General features: G+C 38.5%; 1 protein-coding gene across 2 annotated transcripts in view; it reads right to left on the bottom strand.

Annotated features, from left to right (window-relative positions):
• Positions 1–22,248, bottom strand: part of ARK2N (arkadia (RNF111) N-terminal like PKA signaling regulator 2N) — a 45,695-nt gene that overhangs the window by 5,278 nt on the left and 18,169 nt on the right. The window contains exon 3 of one of the 2 annotated variants that reach the window (XM_086479540.1): positions 3,153–3,335. The exons of the other annotated variant lie outside the window; for it this stretch is intronic. Coding sequence (XP_086335666.1) covers positions 3,153–3,335 — 183 coding nt within the window. The remainder of the gene's footprint in view (positions 1–3,152; positions 3,336–22,248) is intronic. 2 annotated transcript variants of the gene reach the window in all.

Below are 22,248 nucleotides of genomic sequence, written 5' to 3'. Positions count from 1 at the left end.
AATTTAAAAGGATAACTTCTACTCCTCCACACCCCACCCCCCCCCCCCCACCTCAAAGACTACTTCTACTGTCTCTCTTTAGCAGTACCTGGGGGACGCTGGGCAGCCAGCTACATTACCTACTTCTTGGAAACTACTCACTCAGCTGTATTATACAGGGGAAGAACCGTTTGTCGAGCAGGAAATTTGAGATCAGATGAATATATTATGTGTATCTACTTTGACTGGACACCTCTTCAAAGGTGAGAGGAGGAGGATGCAATAATGATCCACAGAATTTCAAAGGTGTGAGAACACGCAGAACTGATTATACCCCCAGGTAGATCAAGCGGACACAGAGAGAAGAAATTAAACTTCAAACAAGTGCCAGGGAAACCTTCTAGTGACTGCTTCAAGTACCTGGAAAAGATGCAAGCAAATAGAAGGGCATAGCCCATACTGTTAACGTTCATTTTTCGGAAAGTGAAGCCCCTTGGTGGAACATCTGATCAGGGTTAGCAAGGGAAGGAAACCTGCGTGCTGCCACATACCCGAAGGAGGAGTTCCCACCTCAGAAGACAAAAATGATTTGTCAGCTGAACTTAAAACAAATTAACAGCCCATGCAGACTTTTCCTAACATTACAGTTCAGCTGAACATTTCTTGGCAAATATCACCGTCTGCCAGAAAGCCCCAAAATGGGTCAGGGATATTTCTTGAACAGAAGCAGCTGGGCACACCGCAAAACACGAACCAGAAGCGCTCAGGGGCTTTGATTCATGTGCTGGCGGGAGCTTGACGTGATGACGGCCGCAGTGATTCGCATCACCCCCCCCCTCCCGGACGTCGCTGCTGCTACAGCGCAGGCAGCAGGACAGCAGCACAACCCTTGGCCACCGATTCATGCAAACGGGTAGGGATATTGACCTGCCTTAACATGATGTATTAACGAGGTATCGCCATTCTGCACCCTTTGCTAGACAGGGTAAAGTCTGGCAGAGAGGCAAAGCAGACCAGCTCTTAAACAGCCCCAGAATGAATCCCCAGGTGTACAAATGAGAGCCCCGAAAGAGCAGTGTATTTCCACAGCTTTAACAAAAAGGTAATTAGGAGTAGAGAAACCATGATGAGCAGAGTAAATATTGCAACAGTAGCTGAGTGTAAATCAGGATTATAGCATACAGATGGATTTACAGCCTCTGGCCATATAAATCTCATGCTCAGTAACGTGCCTATGCTGTTAACGCCTTTGCACGAGCATTAGGATGACGCCCAAAGGAGACTTTTTTTGCCCTACAACGTCAGGGCTTGCAAAACAGCCCAAAATATTCGCCCATGCACAAAGATGTGATAGTGTGTCCTAATAAGATTTTTCACTTAGATAAAGCTTATGTTATTATTTTCCCGTGGGAACACACCATTTAATGTCTGTTAAAGGAGATACTGGCTGAAGATTAATTTGGGAAGAAGATGTAAGATTTGAAAATTCTGCTTTCCAAATACACAATCCTAGATGTGGTGAGAAAAGGCCAGTACTGACAAACGTGCAGTCAGAAGTGTACCGAGGCTACAGGGCTCTGGGGCAAGGTGTACGCAGGAAGAAAAAGAGATTCATCCTTTCAGACGTTGACATGGCCGTAAGACCAGGGACAAATTTGTCTGGACACGTTCCCAGAGGGTCAGGGATGAAGAAGTTTCTTCACGTTTTCTTTTACCTGGCAACCTTTTCCTTGCAAGTCCCCTCGGATATAGATGGAGGGAGGAAGACAAGCGTCTACCTGCATCGCAGCATTGTACTTGTAAGTGGAAGAAAGCTTGGTAAGAAACTTTACTTTTTATTTCCTTACACTCCTTTGAAGTACCAATCCGTTAGTGCTATATAATAAACCTAATTTCAGCTGTTCTAATTATTTAATAGATCACTTAAAGCAGTGGGCTTGTTAGGGGGTCAAATAGCTAACTGTCAGTCAGGTGCTATCCTGCAAACAGTTTCAGCGAGCTTGGAAAACACCAGCTAGCTTCAAAAAGGCTGGAACAACATCCAGCCACAGACCACAGCGAAAATAATGCAAGAGGTTATATATATATATATATATATATATATATATATATATATATGGACATTATCCAGATAATTACGGAACACCTCTTTCAAATCAGCCATGTGTATTTCTTTAAGCCTTACAGGCATTGAAAAGCAGCTCAGAGCTACCAGGACACTTCTAACGTAGGTGCCCTTTGGCAGGCTTATGTTTGGAAAACAGCATGAAACAAAAACTGCTGCGCTCCACCGCTGCAGGCAAGACTCCATCTCTTATGCAGCTAAAAATCTTAAGGTATATTAAAAAAAGATGAATGGAAAGGAAGGCATTAAGTCGGCATACAAGGCTATGGGATGAAGTCGATGGGAAATATTCCCCATCCCCTTAGCTCTCTGCATCCAAAAACACAGCAGCATTTCACGTTGTTGTCCAACTGTTTTGTTTGTGAAGAGCTGCAAGCACTCAGTGAAGCTGAACAACTTTTATGAGCGACACAAACTTCTCTGAATTCTCCCACAGTATTCCTGCTCTTGCTTTCTTGAAGGAAATGTCTTCGCTGCCTCTTGATGCTAAGCCCGCTCACCAGTACCTTTTCACCCTTTATCTCATGCTGGTCCTTCCCAATTTTGGTTGGTACGTTAGAAATGCAGGTGGAATACGGGAATAATTAATGCTGGTATTTTAAAGAAATAGAGACAAATGACATATACAGACAATTACAATACTTAAAACGATTGGTTTACTAGCTGGTGGCGTGGGTTGTCATAATCAACCATTCAGTAACAAGCTTAGCTCACTTTCATTTTAAAAAAAAAACCCATCACCAAAGCCTATCACCAAAACCCCAGACCTGAGTTCCAAGAAGTAATTAGAAGAAAAATAAGGAGAAAAAAAAAATTAAGAAAATTAGTGTAAAAAAAAGCACATTGCAGGAACCTTTGTCAATTTTTATCAGTTGTGTTTTGGAATAAATGTCAGACATTTTTAACAAGCATCTATACTGATTTACTGTAAAATCCACACAAGGAGCTTTTAAAGCTGTATGGACTACAAAAATACTGAGAGCAAGAAAGGGAGGGACACTGACTGAGATGCTGGAACAAACGTCAGAGGAGGGGAATTTAAACAAACCTGCATCAGCACTCAGCTCATCTGGCAGCCCTCTGGTTCTCCAGGAAGATCCCGAGTCCTGGTTTCCTAAAGAATTATTATGCTCTTGAACTACTGCAGCCGCCAACAGATTGTCCACATTTACCACTTCTGGGTCTGAGTTTGTGTCTGATATATCATAATGAGCTACAACTGGAGGTCCATCTGCAGAAGGAGAGAAAAGCAGTGCGGGTTAGAAGTCAGCATACTGTGAAAGACTCCTTTAAAAATACAAATAATTTAGGGATTGATGAGACACCCTACACGAAGCTCTTAAAGAACTATAAATTATATGAATTATTAAACTTCAGCTAATGAACATAGTCTGAGATTAGAGACGTTTTAACCTCTGCATACACAGAAAACACAAATGTAAGAAAAACACATTTATCAATGTATCAGTTATTTGTGTATTGTGTCGGTTATTTGTGTATTATCTTTGACATTAACACAGAAACACCTCCATATCTGACAACGTTACATTTACAATCTTAAAAGGACAGAGCCTTCAGTTTAAAATAAAAAAAATAGTAAGATACAAGACATTAAATTTGGCAAGACAAGATATTTATCTAGAGAATTTTACAAAACTCAAGTGACAGCTTACATTACTTTAGGGCTGATTGAATAAAGCTAACTTTTTGATATAACTGATCCAGTGACAACATATTTAACATTAAGCAACTTTCCTTTCGTAACATTTACCTGTCAGGTAAATTACAGGGAAATTTTTCAAAACGGCAATGTTTTCTGGTGTTGTTTTTTTAAGATCAAGAATAACAAGGAACAAAACTATAATGTGCAGTGATAAATATATTTTTAATTCAATATGATTACCATAGGCATTTTTGGCCATCAAAGCGAAGGCGGAAGGAGGGAGAGAAAATTGCTTACATAATTCTGAAATCTGTTCTTGAGGAAGAACAAAAAGCTATTTTTGGTCTGTTTTGTTAGGACGGACTATTTTCTTTGTGAGCAACGAAAATCACATAATTGGAAAGCATGCTAGAAACAGGAGTGGGTCAGAAAAAAGTCAAAGACAAGGATTAACGTGGAAGCAAAGAGAGAACGGATAAATACGGTAATTTTGAAAGGATGCCCATTTTAACTCAAATGCCTCACCTCAGCTACAGCTTATTAACTCAGAGCAGATGAAAGCGGTTGGAGTTCCCACTCCCCAAAAGAGAGAATCAAAACTTTCTTTGGGCCCAGACTTCATCCACAAAAACAAGTATGAAATGGCAAAACAGGCTGGGCCAAAGCTCAGTTGCTTTGCTGCTGCAATCCTTCACCTCCAAGGAGGTTCTGGCAGTTGAGTGTCTACAGGACTTCTTTGTAGTTGTGTGATGGATAGAGGGTATAATTTGTAAGGGATAATATAAAATAATCATAAACTAATAACGTGTTTAGGAAGATAGGACCTTCAGAATTACAAAATGACCAAAGAAATCTTTAAAAGCCACAAAGAATAAAATGAAAAGACTTTTCAGGAAAGATTGGTTTCTTTTAGGAGTGTGAAGTGCCTGCTGAAGACAGAAAGAACACGATGAACTAGAAGTTTCAAATTTAGTTCTCTGAAAAGATGTTTCTACTGAGGTTTTTAGGGTAGGGTTTTTTGCTTTTGGTTTGGGTTGGGTTTTTTTGCTTTGGATTTTTTCTGTTAGGTTTGGTTGGTTTTTTTTTGGTAACTTGGCCCCTGAAACATAATTCAGCTCACTATTTTAAGAAACACCTATTTTGTGATTAGCAACACACTTCATTAAAGAGTGACCATATTGCTTAAGTCGTACTAAAGATCAGTTTTGCAACAAGGTATGAAGAAATTCACAAAATATTTCCAATCAGACCTGCCTCCAAAACAACACTTTCATAGAACAATGTTATCTTACAAACTTAAAACAGACCCGACAAAAACAAATGGGTAGTTAAATGCCAATGTACTGAAGACCAAACTGTTCACAACATGAAACGCTGATGATTATGACTGGAAAAGAAGTCCTGATAATTAACTGAAAGGCAATCTCTTTCTTTTCAAAAGGCAGTTACAAAATAATGGAATATCAAGTTCAAAATTAAGCTGGCTGATGTTCAGTTAATTATTTGTGAAAGCTGATGATTAAATTACATGCAGAAGTTATGACTGGAACTGAATCACGAGAGGCATGTTTTCTTACAGTCTTATCATCAGAGTTCTGTGTGAACATATATAATGTGATCCATAAAAATAAACAGTCGAGTGCAGAAGATACGAGGGTCAAGTACAATATTGACTATTTGACCATTTTTTCAGTAGGTTCTCTAAAATTTCAGGAGCTATGTACTGTTCCTTCAGGTGTTTGTTTCTCTTGCTTCTTACAAAAGTGGAAGCAAAAGTTTATTTTAGATAGATGTGTCTACCCAAGTAAAACTATATTTGGACAAAAGGCACCAATAGTCTCAAGTCAAAATTGTACCACTCCTACATGTATAATCATGCAAAGATGTATAATAAATGTATATACATGCAGAGTGATATTCTCATCACCTACCCATAGAAATAACTTGTGTGAAAGTCTTCATCAGTAGGAAATACAAGCATAAACTTGTTATCTGTAGCTCCACTCTTGTATCTTCCACACTTCCAAACAGCACACCTTATAACTTAGCTTAAATTTAGTATACATCAAACAGACAAAAATATTTTCAATGTAATTTACATACTGTAATTATATTTGTCAGTGTAACAGCCACCGATTTAACAATCTGGAAAAAACAAGCTGCCTATTTACAAAGCAATCACAGTAGAGATGTCTTTTTCCTTTCTCAGCCTTGCCTTTCAGGATCAGATTTGGAAATAAAAGGCCCCTGGCACCAGGGTTATCCACACCTATCACCAGTAAATGACCAACAAGGCCAAGATAATGGCCGCGACACTGCAACAAATCCCAGCATGGGTAAAATAAGAAGCAAGCAATAAATGCCTACGTGCATTTAAAAAACAAAACCAAAAACAAACGGTACGTTGTAGGCAATGACCACTAGATGAAAGTTGCAACAAAGATATATTTAAAAAGTCCTCTGCTCCCCAAAACCGGTTTCCTTTTCAGTGCTACAAGGATGGAGAGGAGGGGTTAAATTTGGAAATAAATAATACTTCCCTAGCCAACTACGTGATCATCCGATGATGTGATGCAAAGCGAATGCATGGTACTAAGAAATAAGGACAACTGGCTTCAGCTAAGTAGTAAGTGAAAAAAATGCTTTCAGATCGAGAAGGTAAAAGGATTAACTACAACCATAGCTGTAACTTATAATCTTTTCAATAGAGCCACTCCCCATAATTACTGACTGTAACAGGATTTCAAGAGACAGAAAAACAGACACCAAACCAAACCATGCCAGAACCAAAATTTAATGTAGCACAATTAGGAGGTTCCATGGTCACTAATTTAAACAATCTATTTAAGAAAAATCATGTATTTTGAAAAGCCAAGGTAGCTGGAAGACTTAAATTTCCCTGGTGATAAGCTTTAATTCATTTCTAATGCAATAAATGCTTGAAAAAGACAAGGCTGAAAGTTAATAAGTACCAGCAGCAAAATACAGCTGTTGACATTTAACATTAACAGGGGGAGGGAAAGACTGCGTTTTTATTTATTTTTTTTAAAAAGAATTCAGAGGCAAAGGTCGTCACTGGGACAGCATTTCCAAGTGTCCAATTCTTCCTTAATTTACACAGCTCATCAAAACTAATTCCGCTCAGAACAACTGAATCAGAAGCCACATGCATAAAAACTCAGGTCTACACATGTGAATTTTAAGCTTGCAACATAGAAAATTCAACAATTTCTCATCTGCTAGCCTCTGCTTTTCAGAGAGCCACATCTCAACATTCAGCAGTCAGCATTCAGCTGTGTTGTAAGACCCACACTCCCATTACCCCTTAATTCATTACAATGGCAGCACAAGCAAAAAGGGGGAATCAACCATAAAATTTCAGCTGTAGGTTAAAAGCAGCCATTCTGTAAGACGCACCGTACCTTTGCACTGCAGCAGCTGTGTACCAAAGCACAGCAGTACTTTATCACAGGAAACAAAAGGTATTGGCTAGCAGAACCTGAATTGGGGGAATTTAGTCCTTTAAGTCATTATTTCTCTTCAGCTTTCTTAAGTTTAGGCATGCAGTGCCAAGCTCATCACCCGAACTCCCTCCCACCGTAACCAGAGAGGAACTTCAGGGTCAAGTAATCTCAGCCTGGAAATCACAGCCTGGAGCATCTTCATCTCCCCTCCTTCCCCAGTAAACAGAAAGAGCTTAGACAACCACCGTAGACAAGGCACCTAACTTTTACACTGCTGAGGTTCAGCAAGATGAATTCCAGACTTAGGGATGGGAGTTAAACTTTGCTATATTTTCTCTACAAGCAGTGGAAAAAGACTGAAATCTCCAGAGGACTATCCTGATTGAAATAATTTCAAAATTAAAAGCCTAATTTTGGTGGTCTGAATTGCCCTCTGGAGCCATCGGTGCCTTTGCAATGAGGAGACGTGGAGCCTTATTTAGGTGTGAGTATCACCCTAAGCTTTAAAACACACAGAACAGGTACAATAATAATAGCAATAATAATTACAGCACTTTATTCTTACAAAAAGCTTTCCATTAGTGGATCTCAAAGAGCTCCCAGGTGGTTATTAACCTCCTTTTGCCTATGGGGGAAACTGAGGCAAGCAGAGATTTGCAGCTTGCTCAAGGCTAACAAGGAGAGGAGCTCAGCGCTGCTGAAAACAATACTCCCCTCAAATTACTGAGCTATTTTTAACTGGTAAATTATCGAGGAGTTTAAAAAAGCATTGAGGAATACTTTTGTGAAACATGCAAAAGCTAAAAAGGCAACACACAGAGGCACCTAAAGGTAATCGCAAGCCCAAGGAGGCACGGCTTCTCCCAGCCTCACCTCCGCATCTCTTAATCTCAGTATTATCAACTAAATTGCATTTATTTTTATAGAACAAAAGAGAATATTGAGACATTTAAAAACAATAAAAATTTAAGAACGCCTTCATGTATTAAATTTAAGTGTCAAGTGTAAGTAACTCCATTTACTTCAAGATTAAGCAAAACACAGAACAGACTTTAATACCTACGTAAATTTAAAGATCAGATGATCATTACAGTAATTGAGATAAGCATATTTTGTATGCCAAAACCTAGAAGATTCACCTTAAGCAACTTGCCAAAATAGCTTCACAGTAGACACATCAGTGACTTTGATCCAAACAGAAAGGCTAACATATACCAGACTACAGGCTGAAGTGACAGTCTTTTTGTTTTAGATAAAAAAAATACAAACCTGGTATTATTTAAAACATGATCCAGGACTGCGGTATCATAAAGTATATGCAGTTCGAAACGGCACAAACTAGCTAAACCCTAGAAAAATTCCCAAAGGGAGACGGGGGGCAGGAGATCTGTGCTTTTTTAACGTTGTTTAGCAACATGAAACGCTTCATTACTATTTATATTTATTTATTTATTCCAGGTTACAGTAGTTACATTTCAAAAATTTACAGGGTTAGGCAAGAATACATTGTAAATACAATAAAAAACAATAGTAGTGTAACAACATTCTCTCTAAAATCATAAAGTGAAAAAAAGTTATCAATGAATTCACTTTCCTCACATTTTCCTTCATTTCACACAGTAAAGCTTTCGTGTTTAGGTTTTTTTTTCCCATAATAATAAAATGATAAAATCAAAACAACATGATCAAATGAGTATCAGTTCTCAGACGGCATCATTTTTAATATATCACATCAAAAGAGACCTCAAAAATTCAAGTCCTGCTGATTGACATTCATTCTTTCAGGCTTTTTGATGACTAGATGGAAAATATCTTGGATTTGTTTTACCACATTTTATATATAAAGACATAATAAAGTCTTCTTCATTGTGCGTTAAGCAAAGGCACATGGAACATGGCTGCATACTGAAAATATCAGAAGTGGCGTGCACTTTATATCTCATGACAGGTTTTATTTTCCCTGATGCCACCTAATGATTCATTAATTGTGGAAGCAGATATATTAGCCAGATCTCTTCTCCAATTTTACTTTCAAAAGTGCATCAGGAGGGTTTTGAAAACCCTCACACCCTACTCTTACATAGCTATGACCGTTAAAAAAAAAATTCGCTACATAAACTCAGCTTACATTAGGAAAAGGCAGGCAAACACCCACCCGTCCAGAAAACATCACATTTTCGCAAGTACAAACTGCACCTTCCCATGGAAGGCCTGACAGAGTCTTGATGCGAAACTTTCCATGGTCCAGACTAAGCCCCTGCTCGATCGGCCTGCGAGATTTAACAGAGCGCTTGAAATCGCTTCTAACTTAATCAGCCTTTTTTCCATGTGCCTTCGTTTTGCTGATCTAACACTACGAGACTAGTAACATTTGTGAGAAAGATCGTTTTTTGTAAGGTACTGTCCACCTCTATCAATCAGCCTGAATATTTTAGCTTCTACAGTACAAGTTACGCAGCGCATTTGTTCTAATGCTTCCAAACGTAACCGCAGCGGTCACGGTGCAGACCTCGATTATTTCAGAAACACCGACTCAACTGGCCTGATTTACACACGCTCATCAGGCAAAGACTCCCCTTGAAGTCAGCTGAAGGATTCTCTGACCAAAAACTGCAGAATAAGTTCAGTTTCTAATGAGGTGAAATGCTAGCCCCATTGAAATGAGTAGAATTTTCCTACTGGCTTTAATAGGGCTAGGATTTTGATTTCTTAATGCCCTTGAAATACTACTTCTAAAAGAGAAATTTACAGTATGTGGATACAGGAAGAGACAAAATATATTAACAAGAGAAATCAGTGATAATAAATACGTTTCAATTTGTAATATAACTGCCACATATAATCCTATTTCATTGAAGTCAAGATTGGTCCACCAATCTTAACTCTAGCAGCTCAGATAAGAACCTAACAATCCTGCAAAAACACTAAAAGACACTGTGAACTTAAAAAAATAGAGATGTCTATTTCTGCCTGAATTATTTTGTCCTAATACTGTTAAAAATAACACTGAAGAGCAGTATATCTGAAAGGTTTAAGACTTCTTTTTTTTCCCTGCTCAGTTATTTTTTGCAATATAAACACTCAAGTTTCACTGCCTTTACTTGAATTTCCTTTAGGTTGTGTATTACCTTCAATTTATTTTTTTTTTTTTTCCTAAATAAAACCCTGAAAATTCAGATATTTCATTAGAAGCCTGTGAAGCAAAACTCCAAACCCTCACATAGAACAACGTGGGAAGGGTGGAATTTCCTCTAGACCTTCCTTACCAAACCCCATTCAAGGGAGGGAACCAGCACAAATGCCCGGGGAAGAACCTGCAGCCAAGCCTGCAAAAACACTGCACACTAAAGCCCCTGGACTTCCAAGGACTCCTACATAGGGCCCAATTCTAGCAGCAGATCCTTTCAGTTCTCATTTACTGAATTGTCAGTTTGACACTTAGTGACATTTAAATTGAGCCTTTATGTAAAGACCTATTTCTTTTGCACTTGAACAAAAAATGCTAACGAAGTCACTGTGTTTCACTCGCTATTAAATCCCGACTCCGCAGTCATACAGCTGTTCAATTACTCCCATGCAGAAACAGCTGCCACACTGAAAATATGTAATTTGATATTAAAAATGGCAATATAGGAACTTGAACATGCCAGTTGGGCACCGCCTTCCCTGGAATTACCCCAGTCTACACCAGCTGATCTGACTTGATGCATTTTCTTTTTCAAAACTGTAAGATAAGTAAAATTCTTTAAAGAAACTAGAATGTTTCTTTACGCCATTCTGAAGTATAAAACAGGGCAATTACAGAAACTCTAAATTATCATCTCTGATTCTCCACGTCTGTGCAAAACTCCCACTGATTTCTCCTCTACTCGTTTAATTTGGTGGGTTTGAAATAATTTGTTGAGATGTGAGCATAAACATACATTCAAAAAATACTCCGTGTTGGAAAGTAGACGTTTCATTCTGATAATCTTACGATAGTCTTAAATAAGGCCAGACTGCGTTAATGAAATACGGGACGGATGAGATTAAAATTTATGTTAAAATTTCAGCTGAAGAAATTTTAACTCCCTGAAAGTTTCTAGTCAAAGGTCTTCGAAAATAAGAGCTTATAATGGAAATCATGACAAACTGCAGCCATCTAATATAGCAAAAAATATTTCCAGGAGGAAAACAAATAACCTGAAGTTACGTATTAGGAAACTGTTTTCTCAAAGGGTTGCCAAAGGCTGTCGCAGACACATCTAAAACACAGAATCATCACTAGTATCGCTATCTGAAGGCTGGTTTCTTCAGTGCTCTGCATCTTTCAAATTCACAATACAAAGCAAAAGAGATGCTCCTGATTAATTGCACAGCCTGCCAAATCCTTCATCAGGTAGGTTATACTACACCTGAATAACGGAAAGGTGGGCTTTCCCTCTCAGCTCCTAGAAGAAACATACTTCTTCATGTGGAAAACAAGATAATGGACCAGATATTCAACTGTATGAATCAACGCACAGTTTTCATTTCAAAGAAGGTGATTTATGACAGCTGAAGATCTGGCTCCGTGGCTGAGGCAAGTGAAAAAAGAGTGACCAACCAAAATAATATTTACCATTTACAGCCATTGGTCTTGCACGGGCGTTCTTAACACTAGGCAGCTTTTTCAGGGAAATAAGATTAAAATTATATCTAGTATGAACTAGTCTCTCAGTCTTCTGGGTGCCCTGAAATAATTTTATCCTAGAAAAAGTACAGCTTTAAGGTCTGTATGTTCAACTCCTATAATCCTCTGCTTGTTCTTTCACATTCCTAGCTACCTGCATTGAAAAAAAAAAAATGGATAAAAGTGTTTTAACAGGTTTTAATTTTTGCCTATAGTAACCAAATCCAATTTTGTATCTATTAATGCAATGAATGTTTTCAATATTTTTTAAAATTTAAGAGATTACCTAACCAAGACATTGAAAGTTGGCAGAAATTTCTCTCTACACCCCTAACAAAGTTACCATCCATTTATGAGATCAGTATGTGAAAGTCTGTTTCAGTCTGAGAGATAAGTAAGTTCAACTGATCTCCTTACACAATTTGTTTTGAAATACCTAATTGCTCCATATATACTGTTTTATAAAAAAGCTTAAGGGCATGCTTACAGACATACTGAGTTAAACGATTTTTACACATTAAAAGAAACCAGTCACTGCAAAAAGCTGCTTCTGCATGCATGGGAAGACTTGTAAAGTCATGCTTTAAAATATGCTGCTCTGATCATCATCATAAAGGTGTATATATATAAAGATCTCTCTCAAACCTCTGAACACCAGAAGGATCTGGTTTGGGTTTTTTTTATATCAGCAAATAATCTTCCCTGAAAGATCTTAAATTTTAAACCGATGAGGACAAGTTTATTAAATTGCAATCAAACATAAAACAGCTCATTTAACTTTTACCTATAGCTAAGTTAAAAATGCACACAATGTCAGACAAGAGATTTTTCTTACAATTTCATATAAAAATCTTTGTATCAAAATTATGCATGAAGGTGATCTGTAAAGAATTTATTCCAGGACTTAAAAATTATCCCCTGCAAAGTCTTTCAAACAGTTACTCTGAAAATAACAAAGCTCTCTAACCTCATTTTTTTTAATGAAGGCATCACTTAAAAAAAAAAAAGTAAGTCTGGGCAAGAACAATGTTAAAACACCAGTGTTAGTACTACACTGATAACAAAAAGCATTTCTCGAGTTCCTGTTACAGGTTTGATCCAAACTCCCAAACAAATTTTTGGGAAAAACTCTAACTGCCTTCAGGGAGGAGGAAAAAAAAAAAAAAAAAAAAAAAAAATAATCCAAAATCAGACCTACAGAAGGTAGCAGTGACTACTTCCAACAGGAAGGAAAGGAATTACACTGAATTAGAAAAAAGTGATTGTGGTTTAAAAAGCAAAATAACACAGCTAAAGGAGACCTATAGTGCTCTCTTCACTTAAACTATGTCTATGCAAAGACTTTCAATTTCCATTATTAGAATTTTGATTTAATTTGCATTAGAAATTTTTTAGGAAGTTCAAACAGATGATGAATATCCATTTTTGGTAGCTACGGAGAAGTTGCTCACGTGAAGAATGGCCTTAATGGAGAGATGACCAAAAAATCCCTGTGCGTAGTGATAATAGTAAGAATTAAATAGAGTTTTCTAATACATAGTTTAAATTAATCCTACTTTAAACATCACAGTTTCAAGCCTCCCTATTCAGGATAGCTATCAGTATAAAAAAATCCACACAACACCAAGTTACTGTATTATTTAAATGAAATCTAATGTTCTGGCACTCCCCATCACAAGTAAATAACGGTATCAGTGGCATTCAAAGGTGGTTCAGAAGAAGCTCTGGCTATCTGACCCAGACCAGCAACCCATACCTTCAGACCACCACAGTGTTTACTAACCTGACTGTCAAGCCTTCCTTCAAATTCCTGTGCCAAGGCTCAATCCATCCACCGGCGGCTGCTTATCTTAGGACTGACACAACTATTTTTACCCCAGCACGAAGGATGCAGTTTGGCCGTATATACAGACGGAAGCAGCAGAGCTTTGTGCGCTCAGGTCATGCATGCACAGGCAGTTGGGTGTCATTCATCTCACCTAACTGTAGACAAAACTGATCTATTCTAAACTGTTTATAAGGGACGTTTAGTCAACTGATGGAAGAGAAAGACGCTGCCAGGAGGTATCATCTGTCATGCTTATCTCTCCCCATTGACTCAGAAAGAGATCCACAGAACAGCAAACTAGACCCCTAAAATTAGAGGAGATGACTTCCACCCAAACTGAACACATATACATGTGCATATTTGTGCACAAAATGTAAGACAGCTGCTTCCATAAATATGCCATATGCAACACAGCAGTGACAGTAATAAAAACTCTGGACAGAAAACTAACTAAATGGGAGACAAAAAAAATAAATCGGTTGTGCACATTTTTTATATATCATTAAATCTTTAGGGTAAGCTTATTTATTACTTCCACCTAAAAAAGGAAGAAGAAAAAAACTAATGTGTGACATGTTCAAGCTGCAAAACTTGGGAGTACACAGATAGTTAAGGAAATGTCATGGGTCTGTATCTAGTCTGGTTCTCTAGGGTACTTTACATCTTTAAATATAAAACTTATTTCCTTACATAAATGTTTTAACATGCAAAAAGAGCATTTGGATGAATACTCTGAATGCTCTTATTGTAGCAAACATAGCTCTACTGATTTTGGGGTATCTAAACAAGGATTCTAAGTTATATTTTCCCAAGTTTGGTAATGAAAGCTTAGGGTGTTTCCCCCCCACACCTTTAAAGGTGTTTGTATGTGTGTGCTGGCACATGCACATGGGTATACTGTGGGTTTTTTTAAACTACATATATATATTCTCTATAAATTAAAAAAAACGATACCATGGCAATAAAACCCAAAAGAGAAAAACAAAAGAAACATATACGAAGAGAAAAGCAAACCTTCTTTTTAGCATAATCCAAAGTAACACCAAGATTGCAAAGATCAGATTTTTTTTAAGTTTATGATTGATTCAGATCAGGCTCTGCAATATTCCCATTGTCTGGAAAGATAGGCGGAAAATTGTTATTAAAAGTCGCTGGAAACTCTAGCGTAGCATCGACATTCTGATAGCCCACGTAAGAATTGAACGGCTGCTGTGGAAGTACTTGGCTATCAGGCATCTGTATGAAAGCCCCTGACTGTGTGGTAGGGGGGATTCTTTGGCCAACTAGTTGAATTTTAGGTTCCCTGGGCTCCAGTTGTTGCTTGCTTTCTTCATCCGTGTCAAGACGGGTTAGCTTTTCTATCCACATGCGAAATTTCTCCTCTGTCTGCCTCTGCATCTCGGCAAAGCAGTTCATGGCCTCTTCCAGGACATTGCCTATGCAGTTCCTATCCCACACGGTGCCCCTGTCAAGCAATCCTGGAATTTCCCTGGTCGCTCCTCCAGATCCCCCAGCACGACTGAAGCCAGCTTTAAAGACATTGAGGCCATTTGATAAGACATCATTAAGTAAGAACATCATATTGTTTATTAAGGCATGTTAACTCAGGAAAACAAACTTTTCTAATTGTGTCCCTTGGTTATGACAACGGGGGAAGAATTAGCAAATACTAAGCACAGTATTATCATCAAAAAAACCCAAACATTTTACACTCACTGAGGTTATAATAGAAATTTTAGTTTCAAAATTATTTTTCTTCTAGAATTCTCAGACAATTCTGTCAAACGTTTTTGTTGTGTTTTTCTTTTTAATGAATAAACGAAATTAGTCCAATTCCTTTGCAATTTCTCTTTTGAATTCAACTGAAGGTGTCAAAAACATTATACAATAACATGCTTAGTCCTGTTAAGCTGTAGTGCAAAGTATTACTGTTTAACTGATAAACCTGAATAATTACGCATATTTTACTTACACACCTGATCCCCTTTTATAATGGGCTGTTAAATATCGACAAAATTGTACACAACATAACAGAGATAAAGGCCGATATGGTGACTGCAGCATCTAAAGTAGCCAAGCCAAAGCTCTTGGCCAGATTTTAGAAAACACACTAAACACCAACGAAGAGAACACACAACACAAACACGAGAAGATACGTGATGCTATGCTAACACACGAGGTGAAAGCAACCTCTGTTAGGTCCGATGGACCCAACTACATCACGGGGGTGATCCACATGACACATAGGAGCGATCAACCTCACATCAACTGGACACGTGGCGTGCCCTCCATCGCACGAGCCACCGGCTGTGCATCATTCCCAGCGTTAATTCTAGGCAAGGCAGGAAACATACAGGGCACAGCTGGAAGGAAATTGTTCTCCTTCCTTCTGTCCATCAAAAAGATGGTCATGTAATAAAGAGTAAGGCCGGTTTGCAGTGAAGTACGTGTATGTCTGCACCCATTGCTGACTACCGAACTAGGCTTTAGAGATCAGAAGGAAGCAAAGTTGGACAAATGAAGGACATCAGGTGGAATCCTCCAATCAGACTGTGGGGCTCAAGGAACACAAAGGACTGAGCAGGAGAGATAAGGACAGCAGCTAGCAAGGGCTGGTTCTGCGATTTGGGAAAGAACTCAGGATGGTACAAGCCATGAGCCACAGGACAAGTTCAAGAGTTTAACCATGAGGAAGACTCAGATCTTCATCCCCAACGACCATCAAGGACCACCAATGGAGGCATAACTTGGGCGGACTAAGGCGGGACTAGGGGAGGAAATTATGTTAATGAATTCCTGAAAATGACTAAAATAACCCGACCTTTTCTTAGAAATTTAATAAATATGTATAAAAGCTGTAAATATCAGGGAAGAATCCTAACGCTTGGGTGCGTACGGATGGACGGCGCTCTCCCCTGTGCTGCCCAGCGCCGCAATAAAGAATATCTGCTGAGTAACAGTGAGTTGTTACTGAGCTTTCTTCGATTCAGTTGGCGACCCAGGTGGGACGATCTCCGTCCGGCTGCAGGAGCCAATGAGGACAGGGACTCCCCTAGGCGCACCCCGGGATTTTCCTCAGAGGGACCCCCTGACTCACCCAGCTCGCTGCAGGGGCAGACAAGGACCATCCACAAGAATTTTCTGTTTCTGGTTCGGGTATACCCTCTGGAAGGTGTCCGTAAAACACAGGAGATGTCCTGTGACGGACACCGTACGTCTGGCAATATGGTGCATAGCACTTCATCTGGAACGTAAACTGGCTCTGTAATTTGCTCAGTGCTCGCACTGTGTACCGGGTAGGCATTGATTTTAATGTGTATTTTGACCACTGGCATTGATATTTGACTACGTGAATTGGAACTTGTTTCTTGTCTGTGTGATACTGAATCTTAGTCACTCTGTTTCTGGGACAATCTGCCCCAGATACTAGAAGCAAGTTGCAGAAATTGAAGGAACTAGATATAAGGGACCTTGAGAAATTACTGGAAGAAGCCTGGAGGGTGTTCAGAAATAGAGAAGAGGTGGATAGAGAAAAGTTGTCTAAGACTATAGCTGTTGCAACTGTGGCAGCCCTCGGTCAAAGGGGTGGGCCTGGTGGGGGAAGTTTTGGGAACAGAGGTAAAGGGAATGGCCACGGAAGTCAGGGAGGGTTTAGAGGTACGTTAGGCATGAATCGGTGTGCGTATTTGTAGAAAGGAGGGACACTGGAAAAATGAGTGTCCACAGAAGCCAGGGAAAGGGCAAGCAGTCATAGCTTCAATGAATCAGGATTGATGGGGACCTGGGGCATCTACCCTAGCAGATCCACTGGTTAAAATAAAGCTAGGGACAAAAGAAAAGGAAGTAGAGTTTTCAGTAGATACAGGTGCAACTTTTTCTGTTTTAAATCAAGAATTGGTACCTATAAGTACGGATTTTGTTGATATAATAGGGGCAACTGGTCAACAGAAGACTTTTTTTTTGTGAACCGCTTAAGTTCAAATTGGGAAAACAAATTGGAATACACAGATTCTTATATGCTCCAAATTTTCCCAAATAATTTCTAGGATGGGACTTATAGGAACAATTAGAGGCAATGATTGCATTGAGACAAAGAAACATGGAATTACAGAGGCTCAAATGGCGCATGCGCTCTGGACAGGAAGGGGTGGAAGTCGATTTTCCCACTGCTTATGCAGACCCCAACTCTGCCGGGCAGCAGACCACAATAAAGAATACCTGCTTAGTAACGCTTAGTTGTTATTGGGTTTTCTTCGATTCAGTTAAATAGACTGGCTTTGGGATTATCAGGAATAACATCAGCAACAAGAAGGCCATCCTCATTATCTTACTCTACGTGTCAATAAAAGGCAGCAGTATCTCTATTTTTAAGTTAAAGAGTTCACTCAGGTATCCTCTAGGAAGCAGTAAAACCCCAAGAAAACGAGACTCTGTACCTGTCTGAGGGATCATAAACAATGTGTGCATGCTCTCCGAACACACAAACGATACCTAAGGTAATTCCAGAACAAGACAAGCATCACATTAAACTACACAAAGCAGCTACAAAACCTGACAATTCAATATGTAAACATGAAACTTGTGGGATCGTCTAGCTTAAGAATAATAGAAAATAGCCTAACAATAAAGAAATCATTGCATAACCTAAGCAAATTTTTACTAATAAAAACATAAGGCACTAAATCTTCAGTGGGATTTCACTGTGTACACGAAATTACAGTATTACTTAAACAATACATTCTTTTTAGGAGCTATTTAAATGAGGTATACATAAATCCTTCAGTAACAGCTAAACAAAGCCCAAGATTATTCTTTTATTTCCAAGCAGTAGCAATGCTACCCATCAGGGGCCAAAAACTTTTTAGTAAAAACCCTACTTTTTAAGTCTTCTCCCCTATCTGTTCATCTAAGAGACAGGCTGGAAATTCAGCATTCAGGTCCTCTGCTCAAAAATAAATTATTTTATAGCAACTAATTTACATCCCTCCAACTGCATTTTAACTAAAAGTAATTAAGTAAAATGGTATCTATTTCCTAAAACGTGGTTCCTTTTCCATATTCAACGTCTTTTTCCTCCCTGAAAAAAGTATTTCTTCTGTTCATATACTCCTAGCATTAAACGTCCAATGCGGTTCTGTCTATTCATCCTTAGTCAGGGATTTTATCCTAAGATAAATGTGACTAAATGGCAGTCTTTCCAGTCACCACAGGCTTACGATCAGACACTTTTAAATACTATTGTGTAAGTTTTAATTGCAATTTAAATAAAAACTATTGATGGTGATGTGAGACAATCTAGCTAGGCTTTTAAAGTTAAGAATGAACTAGCATCGTCAAAGTTGACAAAACTATTTCATAAACCAAAGAGACTATGTATTGAAACATATATTACCCTGCAATACTATTTTTAGAAGGCATCATTCATGTCATACCCGCAATTTACAGTAGCAGCAAATCAAGGTTTCAAATGCTTCCCTTGCATTTCTTACCACAAACCTTATTCAATCTTTTCTTTACTGGAGGCCTTTAGGGTTAAAAGAAAAGGAAGCCTAAAACCGCATTTTTATTATATTAAAAATGCTAGTATTTATCTAATTGGTCCTTTTGCTACCTGTAAACTTCCAGCTCTGTAGTTCCTGAAGTTATACCAAGTTAAAAGGCAAAGAAATCTGCAATCACAAAGGGTTCAGAATCCAACGCTTGTATCTTATTTTCAAGACAGTATCTCCTGCAAAACAACACCTAATAAACGCCCCAGTGCTGTCTCTTTATGGATCTATTAAGTACTATCTAGATAACCAAATCCAAAGTTACTAAACTTAGCAAGTCTGACATCTTTAACAATTTAAGAAGATATGCTGCCTCTTCATTCTCATTAGCAACAGCGGATTCCTCCATGCCATTGGGCTACCCAACACTTCCAAATGAGCATCTTGCTGCAAATCCCTCTTAACAGATTTTGGTTCTCCCTGTTCTTATATAATGGTCATTCAAAGTTACTTCAACCAGACTCATCCCTTGCAAGATGCTTCAAGGTCTATCTGTAATTCGTAAGAGGAAAGACCTGGCCAAGAGATTCTCACACACACTGCGCCCCCTCTCTTTGGATTTCTGCATACTAAAAAAATCTTTTTTCTTTTTTTAAGAAAGTAAACTGCAACACCTTTTTCAACACCAATACGCAAACTTTTTAACAGATTTTGTGAAAGCCTAAAACATGAGTTACCCCTATTTCAATACAAATTTTCCCAAGCTGTAGAAAGCACAATGGTGGTGAAACGTCAATATTTTTGTACTATATTTGAATTTTTAAAACTCCCTTCCTTCTAAAGAAAAGTGTTTACACAGAAATAAGTATCAATTCACAGACTTGCTCTCACGCCAGTTTCATTCAGAGTTAGTTTGAATGGTCAAATTTGCAACTGTTTAACGGAAAAACTCTCAAGAGCAGCAGGTCTAGCAGACAGTATTTCAGGTGTCAAAGATCATCCTTACAATGCCACGAATGCTATCCGGTGTTTGTTTAAGAATAGTAAAATCCTAAGTGCCAACAGAGAGGCTCAATCATTAAAAGATAAGAAATTGTTCCTCATCTGCAGCACTTCAAAAATCACAGCATTCCCTGAATTAAAGAGCCCAAGATTATGACTGCTCAGGTCAGTGAAAAGATTCTCAGTAGCACCCATGAAGTTTAGATTGAACCATTAACATCATCTAATGCATTCAGAATAACATAGTGTACATTGTGCTTAGCTCCTACTGAGCTCACAATATTTGCACTGCAGTGTCACCACAGTAAGAGCTCAACTCTTTACTCTTCAATCTTTCTTGAAAAGAAAAACAAGCCTGCCAGTAGAGAGTACTGCACAACTGCTCAGTTCATAACTTCATGGCATCATGTACATTTTCACTGAACATTTTCCTTACCTCACTAATTTAGCCAAATTTATTTCAGAGCCAGTGATGTGGATGGTTCAAAAAAAATAACTTCACTATTAAAATGGAAAAGGTTTAGTTACACAACATGAAAGCCTACTGTATTCTCAAACGTGGCACTTCAATTTTCACACCACACACAAGCGAACTGTTCTGTAAAGCTACATGTCAACAGAAGGTTAGGAGCCAGAGTATGTATAACCTCCATACATGAAGGGCACATTAACTGTCACTAAAAACTTTAGAGCATCTCTGTTGGCAAAGCTATTTTTCAGAAAACAGACATTTGAAAACTGGTCCAAATAATAAGCTATGTTGAGATAGTAACCAACACTACAGCTGAAGTGTCCAAATACAGTAAGAATAAGGGGACACAGGCTACCTGAAAAAACTCTAGACTTTTTTTCAAAAGCAAAGGCAAAAGCTTTTTCATGCTTATGTCCCTCCGACAGGTGCATTGTCGTTTCCTGACACTCAAGTTCAAGTTAAACCTCTCAGCTTTCAACTGTGCGCAGAGGACGCTCACAGCCTGAATTTCCAGTAAAGCTTTTCAATACCCTGTATTATTTTCTAACTATGTGTTCATTCCCTAAAAATTGAGGATATTCACAGTGTAATGCTAAGTGCACTAAAATGGCTTTCTAGTACAAAAAAAAAAAAAATAGTAATTTAAGTTTAGCACTTTGCCAGTTCCAAGAAGAGGGATCGCAGATGGCATGTGAACCTACCACTGCGCCTCACAGCTCCACTGCATCTGTTAAGACCACAACGTTTCGTGGACCCACAAGTAGCACAGGATGCATTTTTGGCCAACCTTGTCGTTATCACTACAGACAATATTTTTCTCTTGTACTTGGAGACTGTTTCCCACAAACCAAAGTCGTTTCTATTTAAAGGAAAACCGCAATGTGGCAGGTACGCACTGCGCCTAATTCCAAATGGACACCTCCAAAGTTTCAATGTCTTAAATTTAATTCAGTATCAAACAGATGATACATGCTATGAAATAAGAATTTCATTGTTCCCCAGGATGGTTTCTGCACTCCCACATCTTGCATCGCAGTTAGAATTTGGCCTTTGTGTAATCATCACTAAAACATCAAGTTCTTTTGTGCACTGCAACGGGACCTCTTCACTGCAAGCACCTCACGGTTAAGACCGAGAGCTCAAATCCAGAAGAGCCTAGTGACACAGAAAAGGTACCCTAGAGTGGTTTCAGGTCTCTGCAGTGGAAGTCAGAAATTCAAGCTGATCTGGAAATACCACGTGATGTCTTTCTGAGTGACAAGGTACTTTTACAACTTAAAAAAAGAATATAACCTGGGGGATTTATTGTGTGTGTGTTTTGGGTTTTTTGGGGAGCGGGGACAAATCTGTCCCAAAACTCAATGAAGCAGTCTTCTTCGACAGGCTTTAAGTCAGGCTTTAATTGCCCAGCAAAGTGTGAATACAGTAAATTAAAAGGCACTAAACTATGAAAGCTGCAAGTCTGACTAACTACTAAATTGGTAAAAATAATTTTAGATCTCTATTAAAAGTTTACTACACAATAATTATAGGAGGACTATGCCTTTCCCAGACTTTCTAATAATAAACATTAAC

Source organism: Leptosomus discolor, chromosome Z, assembly GCF_034619465.1.
Source record: "Leptosomus discolor isolate bLepDis1 chromosome Z, bLepDis1.hap2, whole genome shotgun sequence".
Taxonomy (NCBI): Eukaryota; Metazoa; Chordata; class Aves; order Leptosomiformes; family Leptosomidae; genus Leptosomus; species Leptosomus discolor.
Note: the sequence above shows the minus strand (reverse complement) of the source record. Positions and strands in the feature narration are given on the sequence as shown.